This window comes from Nematostella vectensis, chromosome 13, assembly GCF_932526225.1.
Source record: "Nematostella vectensis chromosome 13, jaNemVect1.1, whole genome shotgun sequence".
NCBI lineage: Eukaryota > Metazoa > Cnidaria > Anthozoa > Actiniaria > Edwardsiidae > Nematostella > Nematostella vectensis.
The window spans coordinates 10,658,969-10,682,758 of record NC_064046.1 but is presented as its reverse complement, the minus strand read 5'-3'; the positions used below and the strand labels follow the sequence as shown (position 1 = coordinate 10,682,758).

At 39.2% G+C, this 23,790-nt stretch overlaps 1 protein-coding gene across 2 annotated transcripts; it reads right to left on the bottom strand.

Moving 5' to 3' along the window:
- Window positions 1-1,958: 1,958 nt before the first annotated feature.
- On the bottom strand, window positions 1,959-21,864 carry LOC5501726 (acid-sensing ion channel 3). Of its 2 annotated transcripts, none has more exons than XM_032370016.2 (6): window positions 20,640-21,864; window positions 8,948-9,110; window positions 8,636-8,695; window positions 4,384-4,597; window positions 3,947-4,038; window positions 1,959-2,271 (listed from the first exon to the last, which is right to left on the bottom strand). In XM_032370016.2, exons 1-6 carry the CDS (start codon window positions 21,453-21,455, stop codon window positions 2,129-2,131), a joined length of 1,488 nt encoding a protein of 495 aa, XP_032225907.2. In that variant the 5' UTR covers window positions 21,456-21,864; the 3' UTR covers window positions 1,959-2,128. The 2 variants fall into 2 exon arrangements, with proteins under 2 accessions (XP_032225907.2, XP_032225908.2); XM_032370017.2 differs by lacking the exon at window positions 20,640-21,864 and adding an exon at window positions 11,726-12,563.
- Window positions 21,865-23,790: the final 1,926 nt, after the last annotated feature.

Genomic DNA, 23,790 nt, shown 5'->3' with positions numbered 1-23,790 from the left:
TTTGTATCATTGAATTAAGGGAGTGTTCATTAAATACACCGAGGGGGGAGGGAAGATTTTTACTCAAGACACCTTTAACTTTCAGAGCCCCCCTTTCATTGTAAACATTTTTTTCGGTGCCCCTCCTTTCAAAACCCCTAAACTCCTCCCCCCCCCCCACCTTCAATAAACAAAAAAGTCTTTAAATCTGGAAAATTAATACTGCGAAGTTGCACTCCCGAGTTGATGATCCAGTCAATTTATCATTATTTCAGAATCTGATATCTCTTCTTCAAAACTTTCGGTCTCGGCCTGTATATTTTTTTTGCATGTAAAATCGTGTAAAACGGTGCAGGGTGATTTTGCAGGGTTTTTTTTCCAAATCACCCCCCGCCCAAAAAAAAATTACCTGGTCCGCCCCTAAGGACGCGTGTGAAAAAGCATACACTTTTTTTGTTAAAAATATTTTTCTGTATAAAAAAGGATATAATGTCCAACGTATAAAACATGACAGGAAGAAGAATATAAACAAAGAAGTTTTAATAATTACCACCAGAGAAACTAGTTTCAAGCCTAGATAAATATGTTTCTACCTTCAGTAAAGAAAGTAACTAAGGTTTACGAAAGTTTCCGTTCCCGCTCTATCGTGAAACATGGTGTTCTTATGTCGTAGTTTGGAGAAAACAACAGCTACATACAAAACTCATACTACCTCGTTTAGCCGCGCTATTTGTCTTGCTGTTTCCGTCGTCATTGCCTTTACAACAGCATGCACCAGCTAGTAAAACATTCTATATAGGAATGGTTCACAAAAAAAAATACGAGTGATGGTATAAAAATTGACTTCTTGAACACATTACATGCATACTACTACTACTACTACTACTACTACTACTACTACTACTACTACTACTACTACTACTACTACTACTACTACTACTACTACTACTACTACTACTACTACTACTACTACCACCACTACTACTACTACTACTATTTACACCATTTCACCAGAAATATATAATACAGTTCCTGTTGCTGGTGAGATGACATCCAAAGCCCTCGTTTCGTTTGGATGGCTCTCCCAAGTTCTATTTGTCGGCTCCGAATTCGACTTGTTGCACGTATGTGAGCTTACTAAAAGCTTGTGCTCCTCAGTTCCAAGATCGGACATTCTTAATCCCGTAATTAATTCTATATTATTATTATCATTATCATTATCATTATCATTATCATTATCATTATCATTATCATTATCATTATCATTATCATTATCATTATCATTATCATTATCATTATCATTATCATTATCATTATCATTATCATTATCATTATCATTATCATTATCATTATCATTATCATTATCATTATCATTATCATTATCATTATCATTATCATTATCATTATCATTATCATTATCATTATCATTATCATTATCATTATCATTATCATTATCATTATCATTATCATTATCATTATCATTATTATTATTATTATTATTATTATTATTATTATTACTATTACTATTATTATTATTATTATCATCATCATCATCATCATCATCATCATCATCATCATCATCATCATCATCATCATCATCATCATCATCATCATCATCATCATCATTATTATTATTATTATTATTATTATTATTATTATTATTATTATTATTATTATTATTATTATTATTATTATTGTTATTGTTATTATTATTATTATTATTACTATTAGTATTATTATTATCATCATTATTATTATTATTATTATTATTATTATTATTATTATTATTATTATTATTATTATTATTATTATTATTATTATTATTATTATTATTATTATTATTATTATTATTAACTTTAATCACGAGCCCCAGCCCGTGATGTGCGACGTGCAAGTTCGGATTGACAAATGATGTGCCTTTTTTGATAAATTCATCTTTTTGAAAAAATCCGGAATTGAACCATTGTAAAAAATGTGCAGCTCGAAAAACATATTTATATGGCTGATTTAAATATTGTTTTACAATATTTTGCCTTATAACAAACATAATCTCTATCTAAATGTGATCGTGGAATTTAAGCATCCTGCCAAGGGTTTGGACTTAAAAATTAAGTCCCAGCTTTAAAATAATTGTATAAAACAGTTGTCCTTATGACCCAACTTGAATAGTAGTGACTCTAGTCTTTGTTCCAGAGATCCTATTGAGAAATTTTATTACAAGAAGGTCAAGGAATTCCATGACTGTTAGCACGCTCATACCCAGGAACAGGCCGAGGTAGCCTCCGATATTCCCTGCAAGAAAAGACAATTCAATGACAATGATGAGGGAAGGGAGGAAAGCAAGCTTTAAAAACTAGATGCAAAACTTGATCAATTTCATGAGTAGGATCATCTCCCACAAAACCCATTTTGTTTATTGCTATTCCCGCCAATTTAGCACACATAATTTGCATAAGAGAAGGTGTAGCGAGGTTTTTTCAACGCGGTCACTTCTATATAAGGAAACTAATATATTCCTTATTTGGAAAATTTCTTGTCATTTTTAAGGTAACCGTACCCAAGTACCACAGGTACTTAATCAGGTAAACTTAATCAGAAGAAAAAAACAGTGACTAGGGAAAGACTTATTTTCGTTCCCAGAGCTCCTCGGTCATGCTTCCCGCCGGAGGCTCTGGTAGCAGACGAAAACCGAAAGTCCCGGATTCTAGATTCTAGGGACAATCCGGGACTTTTAGTTTTTGTCGCTATATCTCTCTTCCGGTTTATCGTTTGCAAGATGGCAGACGATCATCTTGAGGAAGCGTTGGTTGTCGGACTTTCATATCGATTCATATATTGGCTTCAATTTTAATTTGAAAACAAAGCAAAAACAGGCAGTCCGAGTTGTAGCCGTGGATCGAGAAGATTGTTTTTGTGGGCTGCCGACGGGCTACGGCAAAAGTGTAATTTTCGATTATTGAGGTCTGAATATCATGCGGCTTGAGGGCTTTCCCACGAAATGTTTCTGCGTTGTTGAGGGATCTTTGTGGGAAATCCATCTTCTGCGCTTAGGGTTTTTGCAACATAGAATTCAAGCTTTGACCGAAGCTCCCAGGTTAGCGGAATGGGATGAGTTTTTCCCGGCACTGTTGTATTTTGCAAACGATGCAAGTATTCGAGTCAAAAACTTTGCTCACTAGTTTCTTTGGCGTGTTACCCGTCGCCATAATCCCGCCATAACGAAGAGACCAACAACACAATACGTCTCGACTTTGATATACAATTCACGTTTACGGAATTTACAATGAAACATGTTTAGTATTTTCCATTTTTACTTGCGCGAATTGCGTTCCTTTGATCTTTTATTAATTCCTCGCTTAGTTTCACGCGAGCTGTCATCTATACCCAACTTTATTTGAAAGTTGATTTTCTTAGTATAATTCCCAGGTTTCGGTACAAGCGTAGCTTCTTGTTAATATCGGAAGTGAATGCTTTCTACCGGAAATAAACGCGTTGCGCAGGAGTGTGTGCAAATTTTAACTCATTACGCAGGCATTTTTCACAGCCAATCAAATTCGCCAAGTAACCGTCTGCTTCCAGAGCCTCCGACACACAACAGCGTAGGAGCTCTGGGAACGAGAATGGGGAAAGAAAGTAAGATTCCTCGTTACCAGACCACCAAAACGACAATGTTTTCTTCAAATTTAGAATAAATCCGCTGTACGTAGAATATTGCCTTTTTGTTCTAGGGAGGCCTGTCCCAAATTTACTTCTACCATTGGTAACGTTAGGGACCAACTGTAGCGGTTTTGGCCGCGCGGCCCTGGATCGACCCGCTCGAAATGCATTGTGAGGCGATTTTCCCATGTGAGTTGTAGAATGAAAAAAGGAAAGAACCGAAAATTTTTTGAGTGTGAACTGGTTTGATTATTAAATGAAGAACACAAGGAATCGCGGTTGTTACATTATACTTGAAATTGAAACCCACCTATAAGTGACCAGCTGTCAAAAGAAGGTTTCTGCTCAATTTTGTCATAACTGAGCTCCTCAAAGTACACATCAAGAGTGGCGACATTTTCTCTGTTTGATAAGGAAGAAGAAGGCATTTTTGAATTAGAGTAACCCATATTGAATTTAAATCTAGAAGCTTGACAAGAGGGGGGAGGGGTCCGGGACCCGACCCTGCTCATGCGATCAAATGAGTTCGATTGTTTGACTCCTTCGTCGGTAGTTGAGAAGACGGTCAATTGTGTGTCCGTATTGGATAGAAAAGGTTTCTAAATGGATCTCGTGACCTATTACCAGAGCTGAGGATGCCAATTTGAACTTCATTGATTCGTGGTCAGTGAATTGCTACTCTGGAACCCCACTCACGCGTTTTTCGCACACGCACGTGGAGCCGTAAGCTTAACCATTCTATCTAACCTGAAAAATCTCTTCCGCTCCTGCTCTGTCATGTTCTGAATGTCACTGAATGCATCGGCTACATCCTTGCTTTCTGTGAGGTGAGTGGGAAGACTTCTTGCGAGAGCGTTGCTTATCGCCGATGCGTAAGACAGCTTGGTCTCGTACTTGGTGTAGTCGCACGGCACAGGGCAATACTTTTTGAAGCATTCTGCCGCCTCGCGAGGAAACTTTCCTTAAAGGTTGAAAAAGGAAGAAAGCCTGAATATTAAAAAAATACAAGTCTACACATTAATCTGGAAAAGTAAGGCAAAAAAGGCTTAAAAGTAAGTTGCAGAGGGAGAGGTAGGGCTAGTGAGTTTGCAAAGGTAGGATGAGACAGGGCTAAGGCAGGACATGGTTTAACTTTAGAAGGATGAGGTAAAGCAGAGGTAGGATGGATAAGAAATAGGGTAGAGTAAAATAGAGCTATGATAGTAGGTAGGATAGGACTCGATAGGATGAGGTTCAGTTGAGGCAGCGCTAAGGCAGGACATGGTTTAACTTTAGAAGGATGAGGTAAGCAGAAGTAGGATGATGAAGAACTAGGGTAGAGGGAGGTAGAGCTATGAAAGGTAGGATAGGACTCGATAGGATGAGGTTCAGTTGAGGTATAACTGAGGAAGGATAAGGCAGCGCTAAGGCTCAGGTTGAGCTATAGAAGGTTGAGCTATAAAAGGTTGAGGTAAAACAGAGGTAGAGCTATGAAAGTAGGTAGGATAGGACTCGATAGGATGAGGTTCAGTTGAGGTAGACCTGAGGAAGGATAAGGCAGCGCTAAGGCTCAGGTTGAGCTGTAGAAGGTTGAGCTATAAAAGGTTGAGGTAAAGCAGAGGTAAAGCTATGAAAGTAGGTAGGATAGGACTCGATAGGATGAGGTTCAGTTGAGGTAGACCTGAGGAAGGATAAGGCAGCGCTAAGGCTTAGGTTGAGCTGTAGAAGGTTGAGCTATAAAAGGTTGAGGTAAAACAGAGGTAGGGCTATGAAAGTAGGTAGGATAGGACTCGATAGGATGAGGTTCAGTTGAGGTAGACCTGAGGAAGGATAAGGCAGCGCTAAGGCTCTGGTTGAGCTATAGAAGGTTGAGCTATAAAAGGTTGAGGTAAAACAGAGGTAGAGCTATGAAAGTAGGTAGGATAGGACTCGATAGGATGAGGTTCAGTTGAGGTAGACCTGAGGAAGGATAAGGCAGCGCTAAGGCTCAGGTTGAGCTGTAGAAGGTTGAGCTATAAAAGGTTGAGGTAAAGCAGAGGTAAAGCTATGAAAGTAGGTAGGATAGGACTCGATAGGATGAGGTTCAGTTGAGGTAGACCTGAGGAAGGATAAGGCAGCGCTAAGGCTCAGGTTGAGCTATAGAAGGTTGAGCTATAAAAGGTTGAGGTAAAGCAGAAGTAGAGCTATGAAAGTAGGTAGGATAGGACTCGATAGGATGAGGTTCAGTTGAGGTAGACCTGAGGAAGGATATGGCAGAGCTAAGGCTCAGGTTGAGCTGTAGAAGGTTGAGCTATAAAAGGTTGAGGTAAAACAGAGGTAGAGCTATGAAAGTAGGTAGGATAGGACTCGATAGGATGAGGTTCAGTTGAGGTAGACCTGAGGAAGGATAAGGCAGCGCTAAGGCTCAGGTTGAGCTGTAGAAGGTTGAGCTATAAAAGGTTGAGGTAAAACAGAGGTAGAGCTATGAAAGTAGGTAGGATATGACTCGATAGGATGAGGTTCAGTTGAGGTAGACCTGAGGAAGGATAAGGCAGCGCTAAGGCTCAGGTTGAGCTATAGAAGGTTGAGCTATAAAAGGTTGAGGTAAAGCAGAGGTAGGATACAGTAGCAGGCCCGTAGCCCGTAGCCGTAGATTTTTGAGCAGAGGGGTTCGTTTACACATTAAGCGGACCATTTTCTTTTAGGTAGCGCTTCCTTCCTCGTAGTGGTACTTAATTAGAGCGGTCCTTCCAATCGAGTGTGTGTTGGGTGAGTTCTCCCGAGCCCCCCCCCCCCCCCCCCCCCCCCCTCCATGGCTGCGGGCCTGAGTAAGATGTGATAGAGTTGGGAAAGGATGAGGTAGTAGGAGGGGATTGGGCTGAGGTTGGATGCGGTAGGACCGGGTAGAGCGGAGGTAGGATGAAGTGAAAGTTAAGGAGGATGATTTAGGTTGGGAGTGGAGCTGCGGTAGGGAGAGCTGAGGTGGGATAAGGTAACAATAGAAACACAAAATGACGTCAATATGACTTTACTTGGGGATATTTGGTTATAAATAGCCTATCTTTCAAAACCTTTGTATAGAACATCTATAAAATCCAAATATGTTCGTATAATCAGTTCGTATTCAAATAGCGGCTGATATTCTTTAAAAAAATCTTTGTGACGTCACTTAAGTGACCGGAAAGGGCAATATTTCTGTTTTTTAGACATGTATTTCTGTATTTCTTTTTTCGATAATCTTATTATCTGGAAGTAGACATATATTATTAGTGACACTGTTTCTATGACAACAATATATAACATCTGTGACGTCATTGATTGGCATGGTACCTTTAATCATATGAAGAAAACGTTGTCGTTTTGGGGGTCTGGTACCGAGGAATCAAGTTTCTTTTCAAAGACTTTCTCAATAGACTAAAGATGGTCACAGTCACTTTTTTCTTTTCTGATTACAAATCATAAAGTTTACCGAGCACCTGCGGTACGACAACGTTAAAAATTACATAAACTATGCAGTTTTTCCAAATAATATATTAGTTTTCTAAACTGGAAGTGACCGCGTTTGGAGAAAACGACAATTTTCGGCGAAATATTTTGATATGATAGCATAAGTTTGAGAATGAACTCTTAATTAAAAGAAATAACCCCCACACCCTCCAAAAGTGTTTTTCCAACTTTTTTTGCAATAGATGAATATAAAAAGGATTTTGCCAAATTCAGATGTTAGTTAAAAAAAGCGATTTTTAGCTAATTATGTGACAGCATCCATCATCTTGAATCCGCCATTTTGGATTTAATGCAAGTTTTTATTTTTGGGTAGCAACATCTAAAGCTTTTTGACAATATTTAATCTTCGTTTCGAGTTGTATTAATGATTTCAAGTATATATGAATGTTTTTTTTTACTATTTTTACAAGCACTATTTCGAGAAGGTCAAAAATTGACAAAAAACACCCCCCCCCCCCCCCCTTAAATAGAGATGTACATTTTTATTGTGTTTTTTTTTTTCAAAATTTGGTATAACACGTTTATATGACATGGACTTACGTTGAGCACGTCGTATTAATAGTTGATCTTAACGACTTAAAGCGTTTTGCCTAATTTTTATTAAACTTATGTCTCAAAACTTGGTTGCTATGGTAACCAGGGTACAGATATTAAAACTTTGTTTACACCATACTGATTCCAGATAAATTTTAGGAAAAGTCATCAAATTTCAATGCTCTAGCCCTACTAGTTCAAAAATTATTACAGCTCAAAGGTGCTGGGGGCCTCAACCCCCCCCCCCCCCCCCCCCCGGGCTGAATAGGGTTAAAGATCTGTGCTTGGGTAGAACTAGGTAAAGTTGAGATAGCTAACGTAGGATAAGGTGAGGTATATATGCAGGGTCGTTTCAGGAGGTGGGGCACTGGGGGCACGTGCCTTTCCCCAATATTTTCAAAAATCAAATATCAGTCAATCTGGTCCTTTTTCTAGCTCGCTCGGTAATTTCCTTATTAGGCATTACCTACCATATTTGGAAGTCCGCTTCAATCAGTTTTTTCGCTTTTTTGTCGCTCTAGAGCTTTGTAAGTCCAGAATTTCCACGTAAACTTGCAAAAATTCGTGTTTACTACGATTTTGCTGGCAGCCATCATGGATATGGAGCCTAGTCCGTAACGTTTTAGAGTATCACAGGTCTCCCGCGCGCTCGCCCCAGGCTCTTTTAGACCATTTAGAAAAACGACAGCCATTGATTGATATGTAAGGGAATGACCAGTAGGGGGGTGTGGCTGTGGCCCCAATATGTTCTTAATGTTTCTTTATCGTGTCCCCAAAATATTTCGAGACCTGTTACGGCACTGATCTGTCAGATAAGATAGAGGTGAGAAGGGTGAAGCCACAGCTGAGTTGGAATGAGGTTTCGCTGCATATAAATAACGTATACTGTAGAGATAAGGAAAGATGATGATGTTAAGCTAAGGCTAAAGGAGAGCTGGAGTAGAGCCGTAGCTTGCGTAACACGTGGCGCATTTGTACTTGACATTTAGTAATAACATACCATAATATGTCGGATAAATGCACTCGAATGTGTCGTTTAATGCGCAAAGTGGGACACCCTCTACAAACAAAAAAATCAATATTTTAGGAGCATTTTTAAATACAATACGTTTTTGGCAATATAGTTTCACTGAAAAGCAAAAAGGTAAAAAGGTCAGTCTGTACCTTTAGGCCTTTTTATTTTATTTACTTTATTTATTTTATTTATTTATTTTATTTTATTTATTTTATTTATTTATTTTATTTTTTTAGCTATTGAAACGGATCGTATTTCGCGCTCGAGGAAATAGATTTTAAAGTAACAAAACCTCACTTGTGATTGGGTAGATTGGCTGACAACCGCATTTCTTGATTCCGTAATCATGGAGGCACTGTTTGCCGCACGTAGACATGGAGTAGTTCACGCTGAAGTATCGGTTGAAATCAGTGATGTTTTCCCCACATTTGGTATTATAGGGTGTAGGCAAGTTTTTGTACTGTTGATCAAGGTATAGCAAATGTTACAACTAGTAATCATTCGAAGGTTGCACCTATTTCAGTCGGTTGCACCGGAGAACCGATATATCTTGCCCGCAGTGGCTCATGGGTAACGTATAATGGCTGAATCCTAGTCTTTGACAGCTGTATGAACATTTAGAGGTACATGAATAAGAATGCTAAGACTTTTTAATCCTGGCTTTGTTATTAGTTACTTTTATTTTCCTTTTTTATTTGACACACATGAAGCATTTCGGGCTACGTCATATGGATTCTCCAGGTGCGACCTTATTTGAAATAGGTTTTGTTTCGGCAACCACACACGGCTTTCCTTTTTTCATCTACTAATGGTATTGTTTTTTCATCCAGCTTTTGGATGTTTTGATATTCATTTCGCCGAGTTCTTTGATTCGCCAAGGCCTTGATGTCAAGAGTCTGTAATCAATCTAGATGCTAGCGAATAATTAAATAACACAAAATATAGTCCGAGTGTCAGGCCCTTTTATCCTTCCCTATAAAGTATATACCGGGAAGCGATAGACTTTTAATTGCCAATTTATAATTGCCTGATACTCGGGCTACACAAAATATAAACTCTTTAAGAATTTTAAAAATGTTTAAGGAAGCTTTAATGATTAAAGCCATTAGCCCTTCTAGCATTTTTTTTATTGTAGTATAATTTTCTGCACCTTCTAAGATCTTATTTCTGCAATTTTCTTTAGCACGCTAACGAAAGTAGATAGTTGTCTGCGATTTGCGCGCACAAATAAAAAAAGATGTAATGCATAATTCTGATAGGTGAATTGATTTCGGAAAGATGATTAAGAGAGTAGTTATCAGATGGTGCTAATTTGTAACTGAGGCCTCTCCGGGTCCTATAGTCGCTCAAAGTCGCCTATAGTTATTGAAGTCAACCATATAAACAAGAAAATCTTGGCTAATTTTCTAAAGTCGCCTAGAGTCACTTGAAGTCCCCCATAGTTGCACAAGAAAATCTTGGCTAATTTACTAATGTCGCTTATAGTCGCCTATGAATAATTGTTATTTAATTTTTAATTCACTAAGTAAAGTAACCTTGGTTATCAAGGTGAATTGTATTCGTTATAATGGAATCGTAGTGTATGTATTGTGCAGTAACCATAAAAGCTTACTAACTTACTAATTGTTGCCTTAGGTTTTGCTTCTAGTCGCCTATAGTTGCCGAAGGTCGCCCAATGAATCGGCGACTATAGCAACCGGAGTAGGCCTCAACTGGATAAAACTATAGTACTCACTCGTATTGGTTGTTTTCTGATGAGATCGTAAACAAAGAGCGCTTACTTTAAGATTGTCACTCTTCACACAAACTCTTAGTTTGAATCTATCATCACGTTTTTATCTATTCATGATCATAAAATACTAGAAGACATGTCGCGCTCGACGGCCTAAGCAGTCAAGCCAGAGCTGGGACTGCACCAGGCCTCGGATTTTTTTTGGAGGGGGGGACAGAGGAAAAAAATGGCATGAACTTATCCAATTCTTAATATATAAGCTCAAGATTCCGCATACAAGGAGTTCCTCTGACCAAAAGCTTAATTCCAAATTTTAAAGAAATGTCAAAGATATGAAATTTAGATATTAGCGAGAATTTGGCTTTTTTAGCGATTTGGCTTAATTTTTGATCAGATCCTGACTTCTCCCTAAAAACGAGGAGATTGATACTTTCAAGATTTGAAAATCGCACTTCAAGCCTCATATCTCGAAGACTAATCCATTAGAAAAAAACACTTTTTTTATATGTTGGTTTACATAACATAAGGAACCTCTATGCAAAAATACTAGCTTACAATAGTTAACCAGACTTTATTTTGGGAAAACTCGCCATTCTGTCAGGGGGGGGGGGGGATGCACGGTACAGAAGAAACATTAAGAAAATATTGTGGTGCACCCAGCGTCCATTCTGTAAGGAGTTTTTCTTCGCTTTTTTCCTTATCCTATGTCAATACAATTTTAATAATTTTCAAAATGAAGCTCCTAGGCTACATTTGGTGTAGTTACGCTTAAATTCAAAGTTCCAGTAAATAATTTTGGCTATTATATGATATAATGTAATATTAGGAAAAGATAAAACTGATGAACAATATTATATAGCTTATTTGTTAAAAATTTCCCTGTAGCGAACAGCCATAGAAACAGCGATGTATACACATGTTACACTTTTATAAAGTTCACCCCTAGGTACATGGCATGGCCAAATAGTTTGATGATCCGATCCCTGTAGCAGAAGATACGAGTTGTGATTGACATGATGGTTGGGGATTCGGCAAACTTTATCGAAACTCCTTAAAACATGCATTCTATAAAAAAATATTCTATAAAATATATTAAGAGTTTAGATATATTTTAAGGGGTCTTGACCAAATTTTGTACGAAGGCCAGGTCTGTATTGACATTTCATAAATCCAGATACCGCACTTCTACCAGCCATTAGTATATTAACCTTTCTTTAAAATTAAGAACCTCGTAGCATAAAATTGAAAATAGTACCCACTAAATAAGAACCTGTTTGGGCTAACCTGGGAAAACCTAGGTTCTTATAAGCGGGTAAGTACTTTATCTTTTTGCGTGACCTTACTTTTTTCAATTTCGTCGAACAGAAGGTATGCGTTCCTGGTTGCAGAGCAAACCCGGTTTGTTCCATAATTGGATATTCTTTACGGTCATGAACGAGAACTTTGAAACCAGCCGGAAGCCAGTAGAAATTACTAACATGATCTTCTTGTTGAACATTCAGTCTCAGTCTTAACCCATTGTTTGGTCCAAGGCTTTCCACCTTCAACGCGTTTCCTTCTTTTTTACCAGAGTTGAACGTATGACAAAGACCAAAGTTAAGATCCACAAATGAAGAAAAGTTTTTCTTGTCGCAATCCTCGCCGCTAAATTGACAAGGTTTAAGCCATTTCATGGATAGAATCCCATCAATAGAGTGCGAGAAATCATTTAACGATTTATTCACAAAATTTCCTCTCTCCCCATAAAATGGGTCGTTTTCGAAAAAATCGTTAATCAACTTTGACTTTGTATTTTCGTTTAGAGGAGCGGACATAAAAAAAGTAAATGTTTCAACTTCTTTTTCTAGCTGTTCTGTTTTTGCATCGCTTCCATAACGTTTTTGTCCTTTGACAAAGTTTTCTTTGCTTAGAATGTTTAGGTTACATATTGTTACTGCTGGGAAATCCAGCTCTTCGTCCCATTCTGTCGTCATTGCCGTTACAGTGGGCCATTCATAGTAAAAAGTGATCGATTTGTAAAGCTGGTAACCAAATCCACAAAAAGCTGCTAAAACAACAAGCAGCCAGATAACTCTACGAATAAAGCTGTTTTCTGTAAGGTAGCGAACGCCGTGTAAACTGGTATTTCCAAAGAAATCCTTCCAGCTTATGTCCGACATTGTAGAGTCGCGGACTTAAGAAAAGCGCTTTGACTTTATTTGTAACGTAACAAACGCCTGTAAGGTAATCTCTTCCAAGGAATCTCTCCAACTGTTAAAACATTATTATATCTTTGAAAAGTTATCTTTTGTGAGTTTGGTATGCAATTTTCTAAATTACTTTTTAAGCACAGCGCGATTAATTGGGTGGGATTCATTAAAGCATTGAGCTCAGTTTATTTACACGAACATGGTTAGGTTATTACTTTAGCTTTAATCTCAACCGAATTAGGAGTAGTTTCCATAAACCCGTGAAATAAAGTGAATAAGTCAAGCATAAGGGAATTTAGAGTAAAAAGTGACTCACGGTTTGCGAAAACCTAAAAAGCGTATGTACATAAGTAGAAATCACTTGGAACAAAATATCAGCAGGGTTTTCGAGGTTCACGAAGTTGCCTTCTTTTGTTATGCTGATTGTACATTGTAGGTAAGCAAAACAAAAAAGCTGTTTCATCAACTTGTGAAGAATAAGGTTCACAAACTGTAAATATGACGTTCATTGTTTCATTTGATTTGTATATTTTTAGATCTTTAATTTATATTTTTAGCCTTTTTTATACCGCTAATACCCTCGTGTCTGCAAGTTCGACAACCGACCACCCCTTCCCAAAAAAAAGAACATATAAAAAGGAAAGGTATGCGAGTTCCTGGTTATTCTGCACAGACTGAATTGCTCTAAACTTTAGAGGTTTTATCCGGAGTGCTTTATATAAGGTTGATTGTGCTGCTACGTAGCTTACATGAATGAGAGAATTACTAATATTGTAATGCTCCATTCATTATGCAGTCAAAGGCAGGTACCGGGGGCGTACACAGGGAGGCAAAAAAGTGGGTCATTTCTTATAAAGGAATCTTCAAATACTATGCTTTTTCCATATGATACCTATGACCCCCCACCAGCCAATCCTGGGTACGCGCCTGATGGATACTGAATACATTCTCCGCCTTTGAATGTAAAGTAGAGTTTTTATATAAAGTCACATTGAACTTGTTGGTAAGTTTTTGACACAGTTGTCATTACTTTGAGTTTTTCAGCGACGTAGCCAGGATTTTACATGGCATCTTCTCCTGTATTTTAGATAATGTCTTATACATTTTGGCCGCTAAAAGGGGGGCCCCCATGTTTTTTTAGGTTCTTTGTTCCGTAGCACGCCATTTAGATCGATGTCCCAAAAGTCCTTTCCCCTGTCTTCCGTTGTTGCGTAACAAATGCCAAAAATAAGCCGTGTATGTTTACGGTTGGGTTAGGGAGTGAAGCCATAAACAATAGCATTTCATTGTGATAAAGCTTTATATTATGATTATACGGTAGGCATCAATGTCGCCCTAGGTCGAAACCCATAGCGGACTTGAGTAGAAATAACATAAAAATATAACTATCCGCAGGGTTTTAGAGGCTTATGTGGGTTTCTTTTGTCAAATCGAGATGAAACACGCTCTAGCAGTCCCGCATGCTCGCGATGTTTGCGCGCCTACTGGGAGCCGCGCTTGAAAGATTTGCCAATATCACCTGGGGTGTCATTCTTATTTGTTTGTTTTTGATTTTTTAGACGAGATAATCCGTGCCATATTTCCCTCCCCGCTGAGAAAAACAATGTTTGAATATTATATCATTTAGAAAATGCAAACTCTGTTTACCACGATTGAAAAAAAATCGTGAAACTATATATAAGTCGTAACGAAAATAACGAAAACTGTCAGAGATAAGACTTATTTTATAAGAACATGTTATTTCAATTGGGTCTTGGCCGTTCTTAATTTTAGAGCATTTAAAATATTCTTAAGGATGTTCTTCAATATGTAAATATATAATACCTAATGAAGTACACTGTTTTTCTATTTACGGACGTCTAATTCTCAGTTGAGGCTGAGACGTTCTTATTTTTGGAGCATTTTAAAGCCGCATTGTCACCAGTTTACTTCCGGAGGTCCGACGGAAACCGTTAAAAGACAAAAGAATCTATTCGAATCCGAAATATTAAACAGGCCATCCGCTCTAAATTAGCAGTCACATCCTCAAAGAAACTCCCAATAGACACACTGCTTTCTATATTTTGAAATATTTTCCGTGTTTTCCGTTAAAAATCATCGAAGATTCTTACGTAATCGACCGGAAGTAAACTGGTGACAATGCAGCTTTAAGGCTGATTATGTTCTTTTCGATGTTCTTTAATTTTTAATGTATATAAAAATATAATATCCAATAAACTTTTAGGAAGAGATTTACACTATTGATCAATAGAAATAATAAGGTTGTATAGCACAATTTTATTCTGCATTTTAGAACGCATCAAACTAACAAAGCAGTACTTTCTGCGCGCTGAGCCCCGGCATGCTTTTAGCATGTTCTTAAAATTTCGTGAAATCCCAGGCTGGTCGTCCTTATAAAAAAGGTTCTTATAAAAAAAAAAAGAGTGTATTGGAAGAGAATTGTCCATAACAATTGTATTTGTTATGAACCCGATTTGATTCTGCATTTTAGAACGCGTCATACTAACAAAACAATATTTTGCTGCCTCTGATCAATCTGAGCCTCGAAATGTTCTTAGCATGTTTTTAGAATTTCTAGGCTTAATGTTTTTTGTGTGGGCTACCTGTGGTAGTCCCAGATATTGCTATCGTGTAAAATGCAAATGAGTAAGTGCGATGTGAGTGCGTAACAATAGAACTCCAAATATGGGCAGCAAAGCCAAGTCCAAATATGGTCAGCGAAGCCTGTCTCCGGTTTTATATCCATTAGTTTATGGTGCGATGTCACATTCTGTGGATGATTCAAGATGGCGGCTTTCTATACGAATCAATCTGGCTTTCTTGCTCAAACAGGTAAATATTTCGCTATGAACCTGATTAATTATGCTCGAATGCCTTACCATAGCTTTCTAAGTGTGCATTTGGCTATTAAGCCTAGAGGTTTTGGGAGTTTTCTTCGTCTTTCAGACCGATATTTGCTGCCAAATGCAAACTTGTTGGACGAGCCGTACCCGAAGCCGAATTCTGCTGCCAATCACAGATCTTCCCTATTTGGGACTGAATGAGCCTCGTATGAGGATAAATGAGCCCCTATTATGGGGAAGCTATGAGACGGTGTTTGTACCAAAGTTGTTCACAGCAGCTGCATTCATATAATGGGCCTTTAGAAACAATGTCATGAAACCAGGATATAATTTCATTGATTGAACAAGTATTGGATTTCTGTTGTGGCACCGTACACACATGTACCCTATGAGTACCTGTTTATTTTTTCTTTATTTATTTCTGCATTTTAATTATTCGTTTAATACTTGCTTAGGCCTAGGGCGAACGCTGGTTTCAAAAGATGGCGCTTTATTTAACTTTGTAATGAAGCGGCTAAGATTCGGTATTTGCCCCAGGCCTTAGTGTCAAGCTTGATGTTGCCGCCTTGAAATATTGGGGTGGCAAGGGGTCGATAAGACAATTTGGGGGCACAGCCACGCCCCTTCTTGTCATTTCTTATACTTTTTTAAAAGTATAGCTATAGTCTTAAAAGGCTATAGCCCTGATTATACTAAATAAAATGCCTTGCACTTGCTTGATTTTTCGACTTATGGTAGGGATGGCACTTTTCCAGCTTCACGAATTGTTTACTACCAATGACAGGGGCTCATAATATTAGATACGCGGGCTCTGGGAACGAGATTGCTATCAATGCTGCATTCTGATTGGCTAAGCTCCATTCAACACTGTACTTGCGCCAATTTCTAGAAAGTATTCTCTCTTGTACTGTTGCCCACACATGTACCTTATGGGTACCTATTTTTTAAATAAGCTTCTGATAAAATACGAAATAAAGACACGCACTATATGTTCTAAGCATGTTGTTAGAATTTCTAGGCTTGATGAGGTATCTAAAAAACTCATGAAAATACAACTTTATTTCTTCTCGAGCTCTTACCGCGATGATCCTGGTTTCTAGAACTTCTTGGTTCCTAGTCAGTTCCTACACAGTTCGTAATGGCGAGCATGGATAATTTAAAAATAACAAATGACAGCGAATTCCATTTTTCTATATAGAATTTTAGAATTAGGTTAACTACGTATTGTTACGTAACCAACTAGTAACTGACTACGTGTTGTTACTATATGAAGTAGGAACGACCATGTGTTGTTATACGTATATGAAGTAGAAACGACTACGTGTTGTTACGTAATCAAGTAGGAACTGACTACGTGTTGTTACGTATTCAAGTAGAAACGACTATGTGTTGTTACGTAATCAAGTAGGAACTAACTAGGTTATGTTAGGTAATCAAGGAGGAACTGACTACGTGTTGTTACGTAATCAAGTAGGAACTGACTACATGTTGTTGTGTAATCAAGTAGGAACTGAAAACGTGTTGTTACGTTCTCAAGTAGGAACTAACTACGTGTTGTTACATAATCAAGGAGGAACGACTACGTGTTGTTACGTATTCAAGTAGGAACGACTAGGAGTTGTTGCGATATGAAGTTGTAACTGACTACGTGATGTTACGTAGTCAAGTAGAAACGACTATGTGTTGTTACGTAATCAGGTAGGAACTGACTACGTGTTGTTACGTAATCAAGTAGGAACTGGCTATGTATTGTCACGTAATCAAGTAGGAACTGACTACGTGTTGTTACGTAATCAAGGAGGAACGACTACGTGTTGTTACGTATTCAAGTAGGAACGACTAGGTGTTGTTGCGATATGAAGTTGGAACTGACTACGTGATGTTACGTAATCAAGTAGGAACTGACTACGTGTTGCTACGTAATCAAGTAGAAACTGACTAGGTGATGTTACGTAATCAAGTAGGAACTGACTACGTGTTGCTACGTAATCAAGTAGGAACTGACTACGTGTTGTTACGTAATCAAGTAGAAACTGACTACGTGATGTTACGTAATCAAGTAGGAACGACTATGTGTTGTTACGTAATCAGGTAGGAACTGACTACGTGTTGTTACGTAATCAAGTAGAAACCGACTACGTGATGTTACGTAATAAAGTAGAAACTGACTCTTGATGTTACGTAAACAAGTAGGAACGACTACGTGTTGTTACGTAATCAGGTAGGAACTGACTACGTGTTGTTACGTAATCAAGTAGGAACTGACTACGTGTTGTTCCGTAATCAAGCAGGAACTAAATATGTGTTACGTAATTACAGACCTTCAACAAGTAACCGGAAAATCAAAGCAAAACTGAACTAGAAGAGAGTAGGTTTCAAGCGGAATCAGCCAAGAGAGGTTTTTTTTTAATTCATAGACATTCGCGTCAACTTACTTTTTTATCTTTGCAGAGCAAAAGGTGTGCGTCCCTGGTAATAGTGCGAATCCGGTTCCTTCCATATTCGGAAGTTTTTTGGGATCCTGAACTAGAACTTTGAAGCCTGCTGAAGGTCCATAGAAGTTACTGACATGATTTTCCTCTTCGTCTTTCAGCCTCAATCGCAACCCCTTGTTTGATCCCGAACTATCCACTTTCCCGCCTTTTTAGCCCGAGTCGAACGTATGGCAAAGCCCAAACCGTAGGTTTAGAAATGCAGAGAAGTCATTCTTGCCGCATTGTTCGCCATGGAATTGGCAAGGGTTAGCCATTTGAGTGAAAGCATTCCATCTATATAATGCGCATACAGATGAAAAGAAATATTCAAGAATGGCCCTCTCATATAATAAGTTTCTGATTTTTTTAAATATTCTCGGAGTTTTTTTATTCTTTCACTTGCGTTAAGCGGGGCAGACATGAGAAATATTATTTGTTCTACATCTTTCTCAGCTAAATCCTTCGACATATGATTGTTTGCTTGCACATACTTTGACTTACTTAGAGCGTTCAGGTTACATATTGTAACTGCTGGGAAATTCAGCTCCCTTTCCTCCCCTTCTGTCGTTATCACGCTAGTCATAGGCCATTTATATGAAGAGGTGATCGATTTGTCAAACTGGAAACCGAATCCACCAAAAGCTGCTAAAACAACAAGCAGCCAGACTGTTCTAGGGAAAAAGCTATTTTCTGTAAGGTATCAAACGCCGTGTAAGCTGGTATTTCCCAAGAAAACTTTTAAGCTTGTGTCCGACATTATAGAGACGCGGACTTAAAGTGCTAGCTTTTGCTTCGTGTGCAGACAATAGCTCCTGTCTTATGGATAAAAGTGAAAATTACTTATTAAAGCCTGGTGTGAGACCTTGCGCTCCTGATGTCTAAGACAATACCACCGCGTGTCATCCTCGAGGACCCAAGGCGTCGCGGAGATCGGGCACACAGGAAACGCGCGAGAAAGAAAGTGGAGATCTCCACTGTTTAGACACCGAGTCAATAAAGAAATAAGTAGATAATAAAGCTGACAAAAAGATTAATGAACGTGTTTCAAAAAGAAATAGAAGCAGAAATTTGTGAGGAGATGACATTATTTAATAAACAAAATAATTAAAGGATTAATTAATAAATAATGGGGAAATTATAGCATATAGGAGCTATTATTATGCAAGTGGTATGAATAGAACAAATACAGAGAGCTTTGGAAAAACTGTGTTTTCCTCAGGCGTGGCGAAATCAGGAAAATAAATGAACACAAGGTTGAAATGGTTTGTTTTACGCGCCTTTGAAAATAGAATACTTTTGGTGATGTTGCGAGTGTCGAAGCAAAAGAGATTAAGGGTGAAGCTACAAAACTTTGTTCAGGGGGGTGGGGAGTGGGGAAGCCTTAGATATTTGCTTTTGGGGTGTAGACAGAAAGTTTAAAAGCTGACTCGCTTCCTTAGTTTGCTTACGGCTCATAATCAATTTAAACATTTTACCTAACGAGATGATCGTAATGGCAAATTTAAGCTCAGATATTGATGCGCAAGTTTTATAGCAAGCGCAAAGCCGTCATAGTAAAGCTGTGGTCGCCATTAACATTTTGTTGTTTTGAGAAGACAAGAAAATATGAACAGCTGATAGCAAATTGGGTGTGGTCGTATCTTTAACTCGAGAAAATGACGATAGGGAATTAAAGGGGGCGCGCTATGGGATTTGTTATAACTGCGTAGGAAATTGTTTCGTTAATATTTAAGGGTTGAACTGCAAATGAGAAAGACTAAAAAATATTATCTGCTCGCAGTTTTCGGCTAATGCTCGCATGCTCGCGCAATTTTTTTCCGCCGTGCTCGCATTGTATTTTCTTATGTGATCGCTGCACGATTTATTCAAAAATTTAAAATGCTCGGTCTCGCAAAAATAGAACGGGGTGCTCGCAAGCTCGCAAGGGCTCGCGCCAAAGCCCATTCTGGGCCTTTCAACTGTTTGAAGAAAGCCAACAATCAACACTGAATCCAGACATGCGCAGTACCATGACGCTGACCCTTTAAGTACTTTACCTCGTTTAGTCGGTTTGTACGGAGTAAAATCAGTCCTTGCAGAGTATTATTGACCCCCCCCGTTTTTCGCGCATGCGCCCAATTGACAATAACTCCCCTGAGATCATGTATGTAGCCTGAAAGCCCGGATGTAGCACCTTGTCTCGCACTTTTCAGGCAATAGTGAAAATGGCGGCGTTCCGGAAATTACCTGAGGATTCGACGGGTCGGGTACAGATGTGCAGCCTTTGTTTCGGGGACACGAAATACGAGTGAATTTCATGCGAAATGCCGTAATTAAAAAACAAAAACAGAAGACGCAGCAGGAGTCGTCGCCTTTTCTTTATCCAACATATTGCGGCATGTAATCAATTCATTCTCTTATTCCTATTAGACCATATCGCTCTGACTAGAAGGCTTTTCTAGTCATTTCTAGTCTTCGTGTTCTGTCCTCCATTGTAGCGCCATGAGACGAAGCAGTATATTTTTTGTGCCTAATGACTATATTGTTACACTCCATACCCATGGGAGTTAACAAACAAGAAGTTGTAGAGCCGCTCTATGATCGAACCTCTACCAAACCAGAACGGTGCAGCTCTGGCAGGCCGTTTAATCTAGCCATAAATAGCCTAAAATTAAAAATAGTACCCACTAAATAAGAACCTGTTTAGGCTAACCTGGGAAAACCTAGGTTCTTATGAGCGGGTAAGTACTTAATCTTTTTGCGTGACCTTACCTTTTTCAATTTCGTCGAACAGAAGGTATGCGTTCCTGGCTGCAGAGCAAACCCAGTTTGTTCCATAATCGGATATTCTTTACGGTCATGAACGAGAACTTTGAAACCAGCCGGAAGCCAGTAGAAATTACTAACATGATCTTCTTGTTGAACATTCAGTCTCAGTCGTAACCCATTGTTTGGTCCAAGGCTTTCCACCTTCAACGCGTTTTCTTCTTTTTTACCAGAGTTGAACGTATGACAAAGACCAAAGTTAAGATCCACAAATGAAGAAAAGTTTTTCCTGTCGCAATCCTCGCCGCTAAATTGACAAGGTCTAAGCCATTTTATGGATAGAATCCCATCAATGGAGTGCGAGAAATCATTTAACGATTTATTTACAAAATTTCCTCTCTCCCTATAAGATGTGCTGTTTTCGAAAAAATCGTTAAGCAACTTTGACTTTGCATTTTCGTTTAGAGGAGCGGACATGAAAAAAGTAAATGTTTCGACTTCTTTTTCTAGCTGTTCTGTTGTTGCATCGCTTTTATAACGTTTTCGTGCTTTAACAAAGTTTTCTTTGCTTAGAGTGTTCAGGTTACATATTGTTACTGCTGGGAAATCCAGCTCTTCGTCCCATTCTGTCGTCATTGCCGTTACAGTGGGCCATTCATAGTAAAAAGTGATCGATTTGTAAAGCTGGTAACCAAATCCACAAAAAGCTGCTAAAACAACAAGCAGCCAGATAACTCTACGAATAAAGCTGTTTTCTGTAAGGTAGCGAACGCCGTGTAAGCTGGTATTTCCCAAGAAATCCTTCCAGCTTGTGTCCGACATTGTAAAGTCGCGGACTTAAGAAAAGCGGTTTGACTTGATTTGTAACGTAACAAACGCCTGTAAGGTAATCTCTTCCAAGGAATCTCTCCAACTGGTAAAATATTATTATATCTTTGAAAAGTTATCCTTTGTGTGTTTGGCATGCAATTTTCTTAATTACTTTTTCTTGATTAATTTGGTGGGAAGCATTGAGCTCAGTTCATTTACACGAACATGGCTATTACTTTAGCTTTAATCTCAACCGAATTAAGAGTAGTTTCCATAAACCCGTGAAATAAAGTGAATAAGTCAAGCATAAGGGAATTTAGAGTAAAAAGTGACTCACGGTTTGCGAAAACCTAAAGAGCGTATGTATATGAGTAGAAATCATTTGGAACAAATATCAGCAGGGTTTCCGAGGTTCACGAAGTTGCCTTCTTTTGTTATGCTGATTGTACATTGTAGGTAAGCAAAACAAAAAAAGCTGTTTCATCAACTTGTGAAGAATAAGGTTCACAAACTGTAAATATGACGTTCATCGTTTCATTTGATTTGCATATTTTTAGATCTTTTATTTGTATTTTTAGCCTTTTTTATACCGCGAATACCCTCGTGTCTGCAAACTCGACAACCGACCACAGAAAGATGATTACAAAAATAAGAGATTTTTAGTAAGATTTCAAAAGAACAAGTATCATAAAGATATGAACAGGACATGGCTATCGTGCTGATTATCGAATAATAATAATAATAATAATAATAATAATAATAATAATAATAATAATAATAATAATAATAATAATATATAATAACAATAATAATAATAATCATAATCATAATCATAATCATAATCATAATCATAATCATAATCATAATCATAATCATAATAATAATAATAATAATAATAATAATAATAATAATAATATCTTGACAGCATTATTAATTCCTATTAGCCTGTTATTCATTGTAAGTCATTCTTGTGTTCACTTTCTACTTGCTCACAAATTAAACAAAATGCATGAAATGGGAGAGAGCTTATATCAGATCTTGCGAATTTTTCGCCCAGAAGTCATCATACTTTGCCAATAAAGAGTATAACGAGAAAGAATACAGACAAGCTGTAGAATAACCAGATGTTCTGCGTAGGCGTGGTGTAGACAAGCTATAAATCAACACAAGGTTGAAAAGGTATGTTAAACGCCTCTGTGAAACAGGGTAGTTGCGCTGACGTTTCTAGCCTTTTTCCCTTCGTCCGTTTGTTTTTGTTGTTTTTTTGTTTTTTTTGGCTCCGACTAATGACTAACGCCCGAAACGTGAGGGTTATCCGGCATTATCTGAAACAATTAGAGGCCACCTGAGCGTATCAGAGAACGAGGTGAAACAATGAAAGGGAACAATGCCATGCTCACATTTGTAAGAGTATTGGACTAGTTTTTACCTTTCGTTTCTTCTCTTCATTTCTTGAAAAAGAGAAAAGAAAAAGAAAACAAAAGAGGCATCCTCGTTCCCAGGGTCTTCCCCTCATATCCCCCTTGGGGATAGGGGAGGGTGAGACCCTGGGGATATGGGAGGGAGGGACCCTGGGGATAGGGGAGGGTGGGACCCCGGGGATAGGGGAGGGTGGGACCCTGGGGATAGGGGAGGGTGGGACCCTGGGGATAGGGGAGGGTGGGACCCTGGGGATAGGGGAGGGTGGGACCCTGGGGATAGGGGAGGGTGGGACCCTGGTGATAAGGGAGGGTGGGACCCTGGGGGTAGTGGAGGGAGGGACCCTGGGGATAGGGGAGGGTGGGACCCTGGGGATAGGGGAGGGTGGGACCCTAGGGATAGGGTAGGGTGGGACCCTGGGGATAGGGGAGGGTGGGACCCTGGGGATAGGTTAGGGTGGGACCCTGGGGATAGGGGAGGGTGGGCCCTGGGGATAGGGGGGGTGGGACCCTGGGGATAGGGGAGGGTGGGACCCTGGGGATAGGGGAGGGAGGGACCCTGGGGATAGGGGAGGGTGGGACCCTGGGGATAGGGGAGGGTGGGACCCTGGGGATAGGGTAGGGTGGGACTCTGGGGATAGGGTAGGGTGGGACCCTGGGGATAGGGGATGGAGGGACCCTGGGGATAGGGGAGGGTGGGACCCTGGGGATAGGGGAGGGAGGCACCCTGGGGATAGGGGAGGGTGGGACCCTGGGGATAGGGGAGGGTGGGACCCTGGTGATAAGGGAGGGTGGGACCCTGGGGGTAGTGGAGGGTGGGACCCTGGGGATAGGGGAGGGTGGGACCCTGGGGATAGGGGAGGGTGGGACCCAGGGGATAGGGTATGGTGGGACCCTGGGGATAGGGGAGGGAGGGACCCTGGGCGTGC

Excerpts from the sequence above, each read along its gene's own strand:
- LOC5501726 (XM_032370016.2), bottom strand. The coding sequence starts at position 21,455 with ATGTCGGACACAAGCTGGAAGGATTTCTTGGGAAATACCAGCTTACAC. Across the intron at positions 9,111-20,639 it reads GTTCGACGAAATTGAAAAAG|TACAAAAACTTGCCTACACC; the intron begins GTAAGGTCACGC and ends CTTGATCAACAG. Across the intron at positions 4,598-8,635 it reads CATTTATCCGACATATTATG|GAAAGTTTCCTCGCGAGGCG; the intron begins GTATGTTATTAC and ends TCAACCTTTAAG.